This window comes from Neopsephotus bourkii, unplaced genomic scaffold (assembly GCF_033783945.1).
Source record: "Neopsephotus bourkii isolate Nb327-2 ecotype Australia unplaced genomic scaffold, CSIRO-AGI_Nbou_v1 NB_887, whole genome shotgun sequence".
Classification (NCBI taxonomy): domain Eukaryota; kingdom Metazoa; phylum Chordata; class Aves; order Psittaciformes; family Psittacidae; genus Neopsephotus; species Neopsephotus bourkii.
In genome coordinates, this window is record NW_026901381.1 from 3241649 (window position 1) to 3257359 (window position 15711).

The 15711-nt window shown below is 47.2% G+C and overlaps 1 protein-coding gene across 1 annotated transcript in view; it reads right to left on the reverse strand.

The window, feature by feature from the left end:
* The window catches only part of LOC133214406 (6-phosphofructo-2-kinase/fructose-2,6-bisphosphatase 4), a 47347-nt gene extending 32959 nt beyond the window's left edge, over positions 1–14388 (reverse strand). The window contains exon 1 of the mRNA XM_061357296.1: positions 14246–14388. Coding sequence (XP_061213280.1) covers positions 14246–14285 — 40 coding nt within the window. The 5' untranslated portion in view covers positions 14286–14388. The remainder of the gene's footprint in view (positions 1–14245) is intronic.
* Between the last annotated feature and the right edge of the window lie 1323 nt (positions 14389–15711).

Genomic DNA, 15711 nt, shown 5'->3' on the forward strand with positions numbered 1-15711 from the left:
TCCCTCCTTTCAAAGCCCATTTCCTTCTCTTCAGGACTGATTACAGCTCTCAACTGTAGGCGCCGGCACTGTTTTTCCCCAGTATTTCTGGCTTGATTTTGGGTTGATACCAAAGCAGGGAGGGGCAGATCGGTGGTAGGAGTTACAGTATGAGGGGCAGAAAACTAGGAGCAGAGAGATGGAGGTTTTGATCACTTAAAAAGCTCCTTCATTCATTTTATTTGATACGTATTTGCTTCCAACAGTTGCCAAAAGAGCTGCTAGCAGGAACAGGTTAAGCTGCGTTCCAGGTTAACCCCAGAAGCCCCTCGCCTGTGCACACACAGAACATTGCACAAGCAGATGGCTGATTTGAGGGTACAGCCCAGAGTCAGGATGTACACACTGTGGCATCCCAATCCCAGCAAGGTACGTGCCACCAGGGTCCAACCTTCTTACTAATGCCTCCAGTAGAGCCAGGCAAGCCCATAACACGTGTAATAGTAACAGAAATAGGACATTAACAGGAGTGCCAACTCACAAACCACACTTCTTGGGCTTGACCTACATAAATTTAGCAGAAAACGCATGAAACCCAGTCTGTAGAAACAGTTTGTACCTCTTTCTACACAGGAACTGAGGCACCACTCACCCCTGCCTTGTGGCTGAGAACACTGACCTGATGTTCTTCATACTAAAGCAGAGGTCTGCAAGGGGAATTACCACATTCCTAAGTACCCCAACCACGGGGCACACCAGTGAACTCTTGTTCTCAGGCAGGCTTAAACCAGTGGCACCTGAACTGAACTTCAGCAGGGGCTTGGAATGACATCAGAGGTGTGCACGGACACCTGCGGGCCTTCAGTTTTGTGAGGTGAACAGTTCAGCTTGCTCCATAACAAAACTACTGTTATTGTGTTCCTGATCAAACTTACTCCTACACAGACAGGCTGAGAGCTGGGCTGGGGCAGCCTGGAGAATAGAAGGCTCCTGAAGGGGAGACCTTAGAGCAGCTCCAGTGCCTAAAGGGGCTACAGGAAACCTGGAGAAGGGCTTTGGACAAGGGCCTGTAGGGACAGGACAAGGGGGGATGGCTTTAACCTGCCAGAGGGGAGATTTATGTTAGATATTAGGCAGAAGTTCTTCCCTGTGAGGGTGCTGAGGCGCTGGCACAGGGTGCCCAGAGAAGCTGTGGCTGCCCCATCCCTGGCAGTGCTCAAGGCCAGGTTGGACACAGGGGCTTGGAGCAAGCTGCTCCAGTGGAATGTGTCAGGAAGGAGGCTGGAACTGGATGAGCTTTAACGTCCCTTCCAACCCAAACCACTCCATGATTTTGTTATTTATGGTTAGTTGGGCTTTTTTAATTACCTTGGTGCCATATTGGGCTGTTTGAGGACAGTGAAAAGCAAACACAGCAATCCTGTACCACTCACGAGGTCTCATTTCAAAACATGGTTTTCAAGAGCACTACACTGAATTCCCAGAAAAAGACAGAATACAGGCTGCTCCTTGGGTTCCTAACAAGTGACAGAGATCACCTTCTGCACAACCACGTTGTCATCAGCCACTCTCTTCCTGCAGAGGGCTGATTCCTGCAGGCAAAGTGCGGGAGACTCAGCTTTGCTTGCTAAAGGGAAACCAGGAACAAGCCTTTATTCCTTGGAAGGCTTTCACTCAGAGCTTGCCCTCCCAGGGCCAAGATGGGCTGGAAACTTCCCTGAAAAAGCACCTCTCTGCAGAGGCAAAACATAGAAGGGAAAGGCAGCCTTGGAAAATGAACTGCTGCATAGGAACAGAGCTTGCTGAGCCAAGTGACAGTTTGATACTTACTCTTTTTAAGCTTCTGACTGACAAGTCAGGAGACTCCTCGGGTTTAATGCATAAAGCAAGTGGTAATTATTTCTGAGACAAGGAGAAATAGATACTGAATAGAGGCTTCTGCTTGATCATACACAAACCCTGCTTTGTATCAGTAAATACATAACTTTATAACAGAAACTCCACAATAGATGCAAGTCACTTTCACATGTAATTTCCCTAGTAAAGATACCACTTTGCAGTCTGACAGCCCATAAAACACCCAACTTCTCTGCCTCCTGTCTCTCCACTATCACTCCAGCAACACCAGCTCGCTTATTCTTGGAATAAGGATAACTTCGCAGTCCTCCAGCTGCCTGTGCCCACACCACACTGAGCATAGCAGCTACAGCTCACAGGCCCTTCTGCCGCCAGGAGATACCCGCACCACGACTGAAGGACACATTCACAGCCCCAGCGCACGTCGAGGTTTAACCGCAGCCGGCAGCAAGCGCCACACGGACCGGAGGTTCCCACCGCGCTCAGCTCCGCGGCGGCTGCGCCCTTCCCGGGTACCGGGCAGAGGCTCCGGCGCCCGCCAGGCGGCGCCCTGGCACCGCCCGCGGGCACCCCCCGCAGAGCGGTCACAGCTCCGTGGTAGAAGCACAACTGAGGGCGCTGCGAGCACCGGGCCGGGAGATGCCCGAGCCCAGCAGAGCTGGCCTTGAAACGCACCAGCCCCTGGCTGTTAAACGCACAGGAGCGAGAGGCTACAGACCGCTCCTTTCCAACCCGAACCATTCCGAGACTCCACAAACAAAACACTGGGGCAAACTCCATGCTCGGAGCTAAATATCCCCATTTCTCTATAGATATTAACACCAACAAACTGTATTTCATCATTAACCTGATCTCCCATTTCCCTAAAGCAATTCCCTTTCTACTATGCCATGAGGTAATTTTTTTAACCCTGCATTATCAGCTACTTACTCCCCAGTTTGAGAAAACCAGTAGTATCTGATCTCTACACACACAACTGGCAAGAAATAGCTGGCAAAAAAACCCTAAATCCAGATGTGCCCTATTGGAACAGGTAGGTTACTGTTCTAGCTAGAAGAAGCAAACACGAATTACTTTAAAATACGCCATCTCAAAATAGGCATCTATGTTTCCTACATACTGCAACGCAGAGAGGAGAGATCAGAGTTGGGGTCCTTAACTCCCCTTTAAGGCAGCATAGAGAGGGCTGTATCCTAACCTCCCAGCTTCCCACTACTCCAGAGACTTCAGCCACACAGGACAACACAAGCTCAGTTTCAGTACAATTTAAGGAGGCACAGAAGAACACAGGACATACAAAGATCTGTATGTTATTTGAGGAATAGACACAAATCTTACATATCCAGCTTTAACATCCAACCACCACTCACTAACATGGACTAGATGGCTCAGACCAGCTAACATTACAGTTATGTGTTGTTATGTATACACATATACATTTGTATAGAGCATACAGGACAATCATAGAATCATAGAGTAGGGTTGGAAAGGACCTTAAGATCATCCAGTTCCAACCCCCTTGGCCATGGGCAGGGACACCTCCCACTAAACCATGCTACCCAAAATCCCTATTGAACTTATAACTGATATTCTATTTTAATGAAGAAAAAGATGTCAAGTCTACCTTCAGCAGGCTTGTGGCAGTCCTTCATTGACCAACACCTATGCAGCTGGAAGCATCACCCAAGGACAGCCACCGACAGCTAGCTAATATACAAGGCACTTACGACACTGCCAGCCAATTAGAAGAGATGGTGACCAATCACACAACTATGCTTCACCTTTTAGTTCACAAGTAACAACACTCCAACATTTCAAAACTGGAAACGCGGTGGAATGGGAGAGATTTCTCCCCGCACACCTTCTGGGCTGCAGTGCTGATGGTTTTGTTTTCGCCAGGCATTTGGTGCCGTGCTCTTACATGCTGAAAAGCTGCAGCTTTGGGTAATGACAGCATCCAAACCTGCAGCTGCACTGTTTCCACTCTCATGACCAAAACTGCTGTAGAGCAGATGGGACACTTGGCCTTTTCAATCACCACTAGCACCTCAGCAGGGGCCACACTGCTCCCTCCCCCAGGTAGTTCCCATATTCCTGAAGTATACAGATCAGGCCCAGCAGGTTTTTTCCTCAGTGTGGAAGAGCAGTCCTTAGCAACCTGCCGAAAACACAACACCCCTCTGCCAGGCATGTTGTCACCTTTGTAAGGCAAGTACTAGCTCAACTTTGCTCAGCTGCTCAGAAGCCAAAAGGAAGCTGCACCAGCAGCCAAAAGGGTGGCTCTTCCTCCCTGCCTGTTGTGCAGCTCCTGGATAATGACCAAGACTGTATTTTGGGAACAGTCATTCTGAAGAAGAGATCCCTCGCAAGTTAAAAACTTCTCAGACAGCTTCCCACAGAGAACAGATTAAGTTCCTTCCCACAAAGAGCTGTGCAAGCACAATGAGCAATCAAGGAAGAGAGATGCAATACTGTATTAGCAGAATGACATACATTGATTCATACCTTCTCAGTGCAGTTTCCCAGGACTTTTTGTTACGTCAGCTTCTTAAATGAAGACTTCCTGTCTCCTCAAGAGGCCTATGGTTTCTCCTCAACCAGAAGTACCATCCTTTTTGTTTTCCCACAGTCCAATATCCCAGGAGTCAATGCACCAAAAATGACAAATAGCCCACTAAGTCCCCAGAAATTCCAAGCATCCCACATGGCAAGTTCAGCATGTTCCCCATACCATCTCTACAGGTCTTTGACTCCAAACCAGCTGAAATCAGGAGGTCCACGACTTGCAATATATGGCTCTAGCACCTATTCCATTTCTTCTCAGCAGCAAATACACTTATTACTGGCAACATCCACTCCATATCCTATTTGCTATCACTGCCTAAGGGAAGAAGTTCCAGTTGCCTTGAAATAGTCTGCTACTTCAAAGATGCAAAGCCATTAAGAATTCAGAACTAAAAGAGAATCTGCCATCAGCAATACACCTTCAGCCTTCAGAAGTTGAAGAGTTCATTTTTATTAGATTTCCTGGCTACAGATCAATCTACCAAAGAGACTGAAGAAAAAAACCCAACATACATAATGGTACTTTATATGAGAATAAGCTACTACTAAGAACAAGAAATCTCTTCAGTACTAATTGGGGGACAGATTTAAACAACATCCGAGATTGACACAGCACAGATACTAGAGACACTCTTTAAGATTAAGCTAAATAATATTCCTTAGCATAGATAAGGAAAATAATTCATTCAAATGGAAAATGTTGGTGTCAAGTAAGGAAAAAACCAAGCTCCCATCTATTCCAATAACCATCAACACATCTGATAAAAGGGAAGATCTGACAGGGTTTAGGCACTCGGGAGCCTCACACCACAGCTCTTTGGCTGGAGACAGGGCTAATACCCCCACTCATTTGCATTCATTATATTTTCCTCATCATCTACTGTGATAGCTATTCATCATGCATGCAAAACCGTGATGCAGCCCTCACAGCAGTGTTTATGTGCAGCTTGATTCCTACACAGTTATGTTTTCAAAGCCATGACAACCTAGCAATCAGGAAACAAGTACTAGCTATAAGGTTTTTATTGTAAGAATTGTAGCAATAAAGCCTTGGTTAGCTTTGTACACATCCCACGTGCTGTATTATATGCATATAAAACCTATCAATCTAAGGTTATTTGGGAAGGTACATGTATTACACATACACAGCAGTGTCAACTAAATAAAAAATACACCTTGCTACACTGTCTCTCTGCTCTTTCATTATCTTTATGTGAACCATTTCTGAAAGCGTGGCCATTCAAAGTACTTTTATTATTTCTTTTATTACATAAACACGTTAATTAAGTGTTTATTACATTTCAAAAGAAATAACTGCTCATTCTAAACGTAGGCGAAACCTAACGTCTGGAGATAAACCCTACCCATGAGATGCCATTGTTCTCATGGAAGGAAGTTTCCTGTGTTAAGTCTAACATGAGGCACAGATTTAAGGCTGGTCTGCAGCAACTGTATTCTTTAAATCTGAAGGGGAAATCGGTAATTCTCTACATCTCCAGTCCATGCAATCACCTCCCCACCTTCACCTCTGAAGGAACACTGAAATTATTCGTTTGAAAAATAGGGCAGATCCTCAAGTGGTGCTTCCAGGTGTTGCTTAAACCTATTCCCATCATCACAAATTAAGCAACATTTTAAATCTTCCTGTTATGATGTAACATAAAGGAAAGATGACATCCATTATTCATGTTTTCTGAGTGCAACCCAGTGTTAAAGAACCCTTTGTAGCTTACTGTATACCAGGAACTTCAAACTACTTAACACGAAGGGGCATGTGCCTCTGAGAAGTGCAAAAAGAGGACATTCATTTTTATTCCATTTGCACAAATTGTCCACTTACATTCACAGCTCTAGAGGGCAACTGAAAATACTGAGTTTCCAAGATGGAAGTCTGCTACACATTGTCTTGGTAGTGTGTGATGTTGTTACTACAGCAACAGCACGTACAGCCCTGCACAGCCTCTCGATGGCTGCTGTCTGTATATCCTGACACACTCTCCCCTTTCTTGGAAGGGTGATCCAAGCAGCAAGTCCAGTTCTGCAGCACTGCACCAGTTACTTGGAGTCTGTGACACAACCCAGGAACACCATGGCTTGATAAATCTGCAATATTCCAAAGAGAAGCAAAACCAAAAAAATACCTGCATCCATTAGGATGTTTGTGCCTCCTGACCCTGCATGAAAGCAATCTCTACAAAGCAGTTTGAAAGGGCCTTTATCACCTTAAAACTCTCTATTCCTTTCTGTTCACATAAGCATATCAGAAAAACCTTTCCAATTCAAAGGTTGGGTTTGCTGTTATAAGCATATAATTAAAAGGAGGATAAGGAAAGGATTAGCAACTTTAAATAGAAGAGAGGACCCTTCTCCAGGCTGAAAGGCTTATGAATTATGCTCACTTACTGCTAGTTTGACATTAGATTCGTTAACATTTATGATGTACACATATCCTCCTTTCATTCAACTAGGATGCTGTGAATACCACTTGTTTATAACAGCTAGATCTAGGCTGCTAAACATAAACAGCAAAACAAGGGCAGCTGCCTTCTCAGAGGGGGACTAAAATACTTCATGCCATCTTAAAACCAAACGCTACCAACTGACTTCAGAGGCAGAATTCCTCAGGACAGCCACTTCAAAGGAAAACATCTGTAAAAAATTGCTATTTGCATTAGGGCAGCTGTCTGATGATGCTGAAAAGGAGACATATTGACAACAAAGACTATGCAGAATTTGCATGTGATCCAAATGCATGAAGTAAACCAAATGAATTATTAAAAACAACCTCAAAGGCTTTGGGATGAAGCCACCTACCAGGTGGCAGCATTTTGAAAGATGAGATAAAGAGAACTTAGAATAAAGAAACTTTGGAAGCACCACCCAGGGCTTGGGGCTTGAAATACGGAATGACTACTAGTGGAGAAATTAAACAGAAAAAGGCAAGGAGGAAGACAGCCACTGGACTGGGTGACAAACCACGTCGGGGTGTACAGTGCATCTGTGAGTCACCAGCACATAATAGAAGCTGAAGCCACGTGAATGCCTGAAATAGGGCATGGGGAGACAAGAGCAAGTCAAGGTCAAACTAGGGGAGGAGGAGGAAAGACCAGACAGGGAAGGGGGGGGAAGTGTGATGAAGGAACAAAACAGTAACTGTGCAGAGAGGTCCCTGAGAACATGAACAGAACAGGGGTCTTCAAACATTCCAGTGACGTAAATAACACATAGAGAGACAGAAGCACCCAAAGGGGACTCAGTACAGGAGAGGCTGAGGTAGAGGTTGTACAACCTCGCCTTGTAAGAGGGCCTAGATTTGGCTGAGAGCTATGTTAAAGGTCTGACACAGTATGGTTATTTCCAGCATATATTACCATATGGGTAAGCAGATCATTAAGGACAAAGCCCATGGCCACGGAAGCAAAAGCAAATGAGTTAACGGGGCAGGGACTGGGCTAGAAGTCCTCTACATGCACCTACAGTTATACCTGGTTTCATTCATGTCCCATAGGCAACAGAGGCAGGAAAGGAAGTTTTCTGAAAGTAAAGAATAAATCCCTCTGGAAAGCCAGCATGGAAAACTGACACTGACACAAGCAGGAAAATAACCTTGCAGTGCACGTGACACCAGCTGCCTCTGGAAATCTTCTTAGGCTTTATGATAGCAGAGCATATTCATTCAGAGCATAAGAAACACAAGCAAACCAGAACAAAGCTACTTGGCAGATATTGACAACAGGATTCATAATAAAAACAAAATCCATCTAAATCTGGCAAACTGCAATGCTGTCGTGTAGTCTAAAACCGAGCACTGAGGGGGGGGAGAAATACAGGCAAAGACATACAGAGATCCAAGTCACCGGTGAACCTCAGTCTCTGTAGCCTCCGGGCAGAGTTCTCATTTTCTGCCTGTTTTGCAAGTACAACTAGATGGCTTATCAGCTTCCCGAGACTAACAGGATCAATATGGAGATGAGAAAGCTTAATAAGGATGATAAAATTAGGACAGCCAAAATAATCTAATTTATGGAGTGTACACAGGCTGAACACCACCAATGCTACAAATGAAACTCTTGCAAGGGGAACCATCTACCAAGTGAGAGCACAGTATTAGCAAAGAAACCCTTTTTTTTTAAAAAACCTCTGAATTGGGTTTATATTCAAAAACATAACTTGTCAGCACAAGTCTCTCTAGAGAGCTGTAAAAAGGAGTGATTCAGGAGTGCAGAAGACCATACTGCACATACAGCATACATGAGAGCCTTTGGCATAAGAGTGTGTAAATACACATTCTGAAGTTTAAATACAAATTGAAAGCAAAACATATATGAAGATGGAAAACAACACAAAAGAAGACTCAAAGGGACATAACCACATGAGCCTCCCATGAGACACGTTGCTGGCTCCAGCCACCATACAGTGAGTTAGTCTCCTCTTGCCACCGAGGATATCTGAAGTCATTGACTGATTTGAGCTTTATGTGACACAGGACAGAGGTCTCAAAACCACGAGTTTCCTACATTTTAGTGCAGACTGGCTACTAAGAGAGCTGCCCTGCCAATGCTCTTGCTTTAGCATGTCCCATCAGACTGACACCAGATGAGTTGGAACTGACCCAACCTGGGGAAGAAAAAGTAATTGCAACCCCCTGACAAATCCATGGGAGACATCTCTTCCAGAGCTGTTTGAACTTTAAGATCCCACATTCTAATCCCCAAATAAACCATTTCTAAGGAAAAAAAAAAAACAACCAGCAGTTAGATCCATCTCCTACCACAAATGAGCAGTGATTTCAGCTGTAACAGCAGTGCTCTTTTCCTCTATGGCAAGGGCTACCTTGTTGCTTCTTCCCCCCTCCTCCTTCACCCCATCAGTCTGCCTCTCACAAGCCATCTGAAATCTTTTAATTGCAAAGGGTCACGAACCCCTGAAACCTCCTCATTGTTTTGGGGAAAACAGTTTCACATTGGTAGTAATAAAACTACAAAGCTCTATTCTTTTTCCTTAATGCAGAGGGTGAATGTTGCAGAGCTCCATGCTCAAGAACATCCGTGGGGTTGCCATGAACAACAAATGTTGCTTGTTATTAACAGACAACGTCAATTAGATTTTCAGGGATATATGACTGTAAAATAAAACTCTGAAGGAAGCAAAAGCCAGCCTTAAATCCAAATACTGCTGTGGAGGTGCAAGCTGGTCAGAAGCAGTTTCAGATGCATTAGAACACCTCACGGGTTATGTGCTCCTTGATTAGTTTATGTCTAAAGGGGGGTGCAGTCATATGGAAGCTTTTAACTACAAACCGCCACAAACATTTTGCCTCTGGCATCCTTGGATTTAAACTGCCCACTCACAAACTGTATATGATCCAGCCATGAGGATTTCTTGCCACTTAAAGAAACCTTCCCAGTAATGCACCTAAACCACACACAAAATCAAACGGCGGCTCTGCAGTTTCAGTGCCGACTCACCCAGCTAACGAAGAATGCCGTCGCCTGCAGATGGAGAAGTCACTCACGTGTGGATTCATTTCAAAAGACACAGCAACACGAGAGGCTTCCCGAGCAAGGCAGAAATAGCACCTCTAAGTCACTTCTAGCTATCACCTTAGTGACACGTACCGACCCCATGGCATGTTCTTGGCTGGCTGGGGCATGGTGAAACTCTAGTTTAGAGGAGAGCAGCTGCCAGGGAGCCTGGATCACCCAGCTCTGCCAGCAGCCCCGTGATTCCCAGTGCCAAGGCACAGCATGTGTGAAGCCATCTCCTAAAGCACAACCCAAACACTTGACACTGTGCAGAAACAGAAGGAAATTCATTTGGGAACAAGTCGGGCTGTCAATTTCAGAGTGAAAAGGGGAGATAGGAACTTAAATCCCATTCCGATTTACCATTTCCTACCTCCTTGCCTGTAAACAAGATAGCAACATACTGAATCATCTATGGAAATTAATGCCACAGAGTCATTTCAGATATCCAAGTAACTAGCTCTACTGAAACTATACCAACACGTACAAACTGAAAGCTGTAACAGGCACACGATTTCCGCAAGGGCACTTATGCCAAATCCATCCTGTTTTATTAACAGAACATTACAAACCATCCCTTTTATCCATCACGTGGATAAGTCAGTTACAACTGGGAGACTCATCACTTGCATTCAGGACCTACCAGGGCAGCTACACACTTAAAGACTTCAGGACACTTAAATGCTGCAGACACCAACCTCCAGCAGAGCTCCCCATTCACCAGCTTCTCAAATGAGAGAGGAGTTTGACACAACCAAAACACAACCGTAAAGGCATGGGTAATCTCACACATTTTAAACAAAAGACAAGTATTTCTTCTCTTTGCACGGACACAAACTCACCGGCCCACCCCACTGCAGTGATTTTACCTAAAAGAGACACGTTGCACACAGCTACAAGGTCAGTGCTTCAGTGGGTAATATGTTAAATACATCTGGAGATTAGTATTTGTAATTAGCATGTGATTAGGAATATTTAGGGGCAGGTTTTGGCAGGCACCCCAGAACAAGCCTGGTTAGTGCCAACCTGGCCCTGCGTGGCATCTTGTCAGTCAGACAAGCCAGCGCTCTCCCTTGAGGCGCCCCTCTGCACAAGCAAATCGTACCCAAAATAAACCCATGCCTTACTGCAGCCTTTCAGTACTTAAAAGGGGCCTATAAGAAAGACAGGCAGAGACTTCTTAGCAGGGGCTGTTGTGACAGGACAAGGGGTGTTGGGTTTAAAATGAAAGAGTGGAGATTCAGGCTGAACACGAGGAAGAAATTCTTTACAGTGAGGGTGGTAAAACAATGGCCCAGAGGGGTGCTGGATGCCCATCCCTGGAGACATTCAAGGCCAGGCTGGATGTGGTTCTGGTCTAGCTGAAGATGTCCTGCTCATTGCAGGAGGGTAGGACTAGATGAGCTTTGAAGGTCCCCTCCAACCCAAACCATTCTGTGATGCTATCACAACCTGCACAAAGCAGCTTGGGACTCTTTCCCATATCTTCCCTTCCAGTGCCTTCTAAAGATTGAGTAAAACCAGCAATCAGCTTAAATTACTTAATTTTAGCCACTGGACAGCCCAACTAGACAGACCAGAGAGCTTGGAGTTCATTATTCTCTTTTACTCCCTTATACAACGCAATTACTTAACCTCTTACACTCTCAGGACCACAAGTCAAATGCTCTGTCTGTGACAAAAGTTTAACAGATTTGACTTAGAGCAGCAAAAAAAAAGGCTTCTGGGGAAAACCAGCACAGACCCAAGGAGCCCAGCACTGCTCAGCCCCACGGCTGCTGCTTCCTCAGTTTGAGTTTGCGAGTTTCCATCATTTCTGCTACACTGGCCTTGTGATTCCTTCCCAAGGACCTGCCCCAGCCAGTGTGTGGGGACACAAAGCTTGCACTGCAGTCAACAAATTCAAACAAACAAACAAAAAAACCCCAAACCACACACACGGGGAAAAGAAACAAAACCAAACGCGGCAAGAAGGGGAGAGCATTGCACTGGGTCATTTCCTTCACAAAAAAAAGCTGAAACCTTCCCCAAGCGTATGATGTGAGGTGATGGTTTAGTGTGAGGTGTCCCTGCCTATGGCAGGAGGGCTGGAACTGGATGATCTTAAGGTCCTTTCCAACCATAACTATGATTCCATCCTGGTTTTACTCATCTCAAAGAAAAATCCATGGACATTGCATTCCCCAAGTTAAGCCTCAAGGAACCCATGCAACTGCAGTGAGCAATCTAGAACACATCCGTGGTGCTTCGTCAGCTATTAGGTATTATCCACAAGTCGGATTTACCAAATCTCTTACTCATAGGAGCAGAAGGAACACTGACGCAATCAAACTGAGAAAAACAGTGGTGTAACCAGGCTGATTTTTTTAAATGAGATGGATTATACATTAATAAAGTGCTAAAGGCACTGAATTCAACAGCATCCTACCACTGGTAAGGGTTGTATTTGGAACTTAGGACAGTTTGTTATGAAAAACGATCATTTCAAAGCAGACCCTTCCCTCAAATGACCTCAGAAAGGTCCCGAAATAAAATCCTCCCCAAAACGCCCTCAGTGTTGGGCCCTCATCCTGCATAGCTATCCCCACACCAATGTGCTCATTAGATGATGCCCTGGTTTAAAAGGACCGGCATCTTATGTAAATGGAGGCTATTGCCTTTAATTGCAGCCATAATTATGGGAGTGCCCCACGACTGAGTAAGGCCACATTAAGCAAACTTACTGGAAACTTTGCAAACAGCTCCGCAACATACTGGACCAGCACCAGGAGTCCCACTGCTGGGATTTATTCAGTCCCACTACAGAGATCAAATGACCCAATATGGGATCGCACTGAGTTGTACTTAGTTTGGTGGGGTTTTGCCTCACATTAACTAGCTTATCTTTGACATTTAGGAACATAAAGTGTTCAATTCAGGATTAATGTTTTTTAAGATTTAAAAATCTTAACCAGTCTTGAAGCTTCTTCAGGTTTTTTTCCCTCCCCACTCTCCCAAGAGCAACATGAGCACAACAGGACCAGCTGCAGAGTCAACACTAAGCCAGGCTCCAAGGTACGGAGCATGAGGGGCGAGAGCAGTATCCACTTCAACACAGCCAACAAATCACCACTCACTGAAGACACCAGTGCAAGCATCACAAGTGAGCGGAGGAACAACGAGGGGTTTCAGTCCAGCCCCGGGTGAGCTGTGGCCCATCGCTGTGTTTCAACAGCTGAATCAGGGTGTCCCCCCTTAGTCCGGATGGGTTGGAAACCACTGACCTTACTGAAATCCATTTCCCTGCCCTAGGTTGGAGTCAGGCATGGACAAAGCAGTCAGCTGCCTACCGGAACACTGTCAGAAGCAAAGCAATGGCTGCAAACAAGAGCACTCCTCTGAGTCACTGGGCAGGAGCTACAGCCACTCCACACACACCCAGTGACACCCCATTTCCTACAGCACCAGGCAGCTCAGGGTGCCAGGCCAAGGCTCCCCATCCCGTTAACAGGCCTGCATACACCATCACCCTGCTTCTGCCTGCATCCCTGCTTCCCCATCCTGTCCCACAGCTACAGGAGAGCTCAGGAAAGCACCAGGTTTATCTTCCAGCTTACACAACACAATTTACCTGGAAAGGGCGGAAAACCACCCAAACATAACCCAGACCGAACCGACGTTCAAAAGATTTGGTGCATTTGTGTCACAGCTGTCATCCTGCATCACACGAAGTGCCTAATGAACACACCAGGCCCCTCAAATCCTCAGGGACGCTCAGCCCTTTCCAAGGCAGGCTCCAGCATGCCAGCAGCCGAATCTCACCAGGCCAGATAAAAAAGACGCAGATCACTCGGTTTTGGTGTTGCCATTATGAACAGAGGAAGCAGAACTAACCGGTTGGACCAGCATTTGCCAAAACATGGCTTTTACCCCGTTCCTGGGCCAATGGGAAGCAGCAGCCCTTGGAGCAGCGCGATGTAAACGCACCTTCCCACAGACAGCTAAAGAGAAATAATCCCTCACAGCCAAGCACTTTCCAAAAATAACTCGGAGAGCAACAAACAGGCACCGGGACCCTGCGAGTCCCCCGCTTCCACACACGGCTCCCAAACCTTCCCCTGCCTCGGGCTGTTCCCAGCACCAGACGCGATTCCCACGTTCCACCTCCCGAGCCTTCGAGGTACCGGTCACCCTCACCCCTCGGTGGAGCTGGAAGGAAAACCCACACCCGGGGGCCCAGAAACCCCCACCGCGCCCTCCAGCCCTGCCCCGGGGTGGGGGTGCAGGGGAGCAGCGCCCCAGCCAAGGCCGCGGGAGGCCCCGGCCGCCGGGGCTCCTACCTCGGCAGCGCCGGCCCTGCGTGCGGCGGCGGCCCCACATCTGCGGCTCCGGCGGAGAACGCCCCGGCCCGGCCCGGCGCTGCGCGGCCGCGGGGAGCCCGCCGGCAGCCGCTCAACGCGGCGGAGGCGGGTCCTGGCCGCGGAGCCCCGCGGAGCTGCCCGCGGGTGTGCGCGGGGCGGAGCGGAGGGGACCGGCCCCGGGCAGCCCCCGCCCCGGCGGGCAGCGCCACTCTCGGCCCCCCCCGGCAGGAGCGGACAAGGCTCAGCTCACCTCGGCGGGGCCGCCCGTGCTGACGAGCGCCGGGGGCTCCGGCCCTTCTCTCGCTTCCCCGTCCCGCTGTTGCGTCTCCTCTGAACGACCCCGGTTCTCCAAGCACACCTCAAACAAGCAGGGGAGGTGGAGCCGCCGGGGCCATTTTGCAGACCCGGGTGCCAAAGCAGCCGGCCCGGTGGGAGATCGGGACCGCCGGTCTCCGAGGAACAGAGGGGGCCCCAGCAGCACGCACCTGGGCAAGCTCCTGCAGCCACAGGTGACCAAGCACAGAGCGGGGGGCCAGAGCAGCATCACCGCACCCGTGCCCCCGGGCCAGGTTAAGAACCAAGTCAGGGCTGGGAGCCGCGGGGCCCAGGTGACCCGAATCTGGGCAATTGCAGCCCATAAATGCACTTAGGGGCACAGCCACCTGCTTGATTTATGCTGGAGCTTTTCCCTGCCATTCAAGCAGGCAACCCAAATACAAAGAGACTATCAGGAAAAGACACTTTAGTTTAGGTAACTGGCAGGAAGAAGATCTGGTGTTCAAGTCAGTGCTGATCTGAGTGAGCACAGGTGACAGGCTGAGCTGCAGGCTGGGTACCAGGGGCTTACATTCAGGCTTTTGGAGATAATTTCTCTAGGTGTTAGTATTTCACTTTGCAAATGGTAATCACAGGTTTAAGAACAGTTTAATTATGATTAAAGTACAACATAATACTAAATAAGAATAGAAATAACAAGAGATATATAAACCTACACATACAAAGCAACCTGAGCTCTTGGACAGTGATCAGCACTTGCGTGCAACAGGCCTCCACTGCATTGTAATGGGAATAAAAGACATTTAAAAGATCCACATGCCATCTATTTCATTTCAAGCCATACAGTTAGTGCTGATGTGCTTTTGGGAAGGATTTATTTCTTCCAAGAGAGCTTTGTACTCGCTCGTCAGATCCAAAGGCTCAGCACAGAGGTGCACGGGCTGCAGGAGGAGCGGCCTGAAAGAACCTGCTTTCCATTCTCCTGGTTTTAGTTTTCTGACATCTCTCTAAAGCTTTGCATGAAGTGAAGTGCAATGGCAAATGGTAACTCGTGGGGTTCTGAAACAGCTCCCAGGGGCTCAAACTATGGTTGCTTTCTCAGTTGTGTGACCACAGGCAGGGGTTGTTAATGCAAAGCCAAAACTGAGCACAGTATCTCAGTGTGTAAC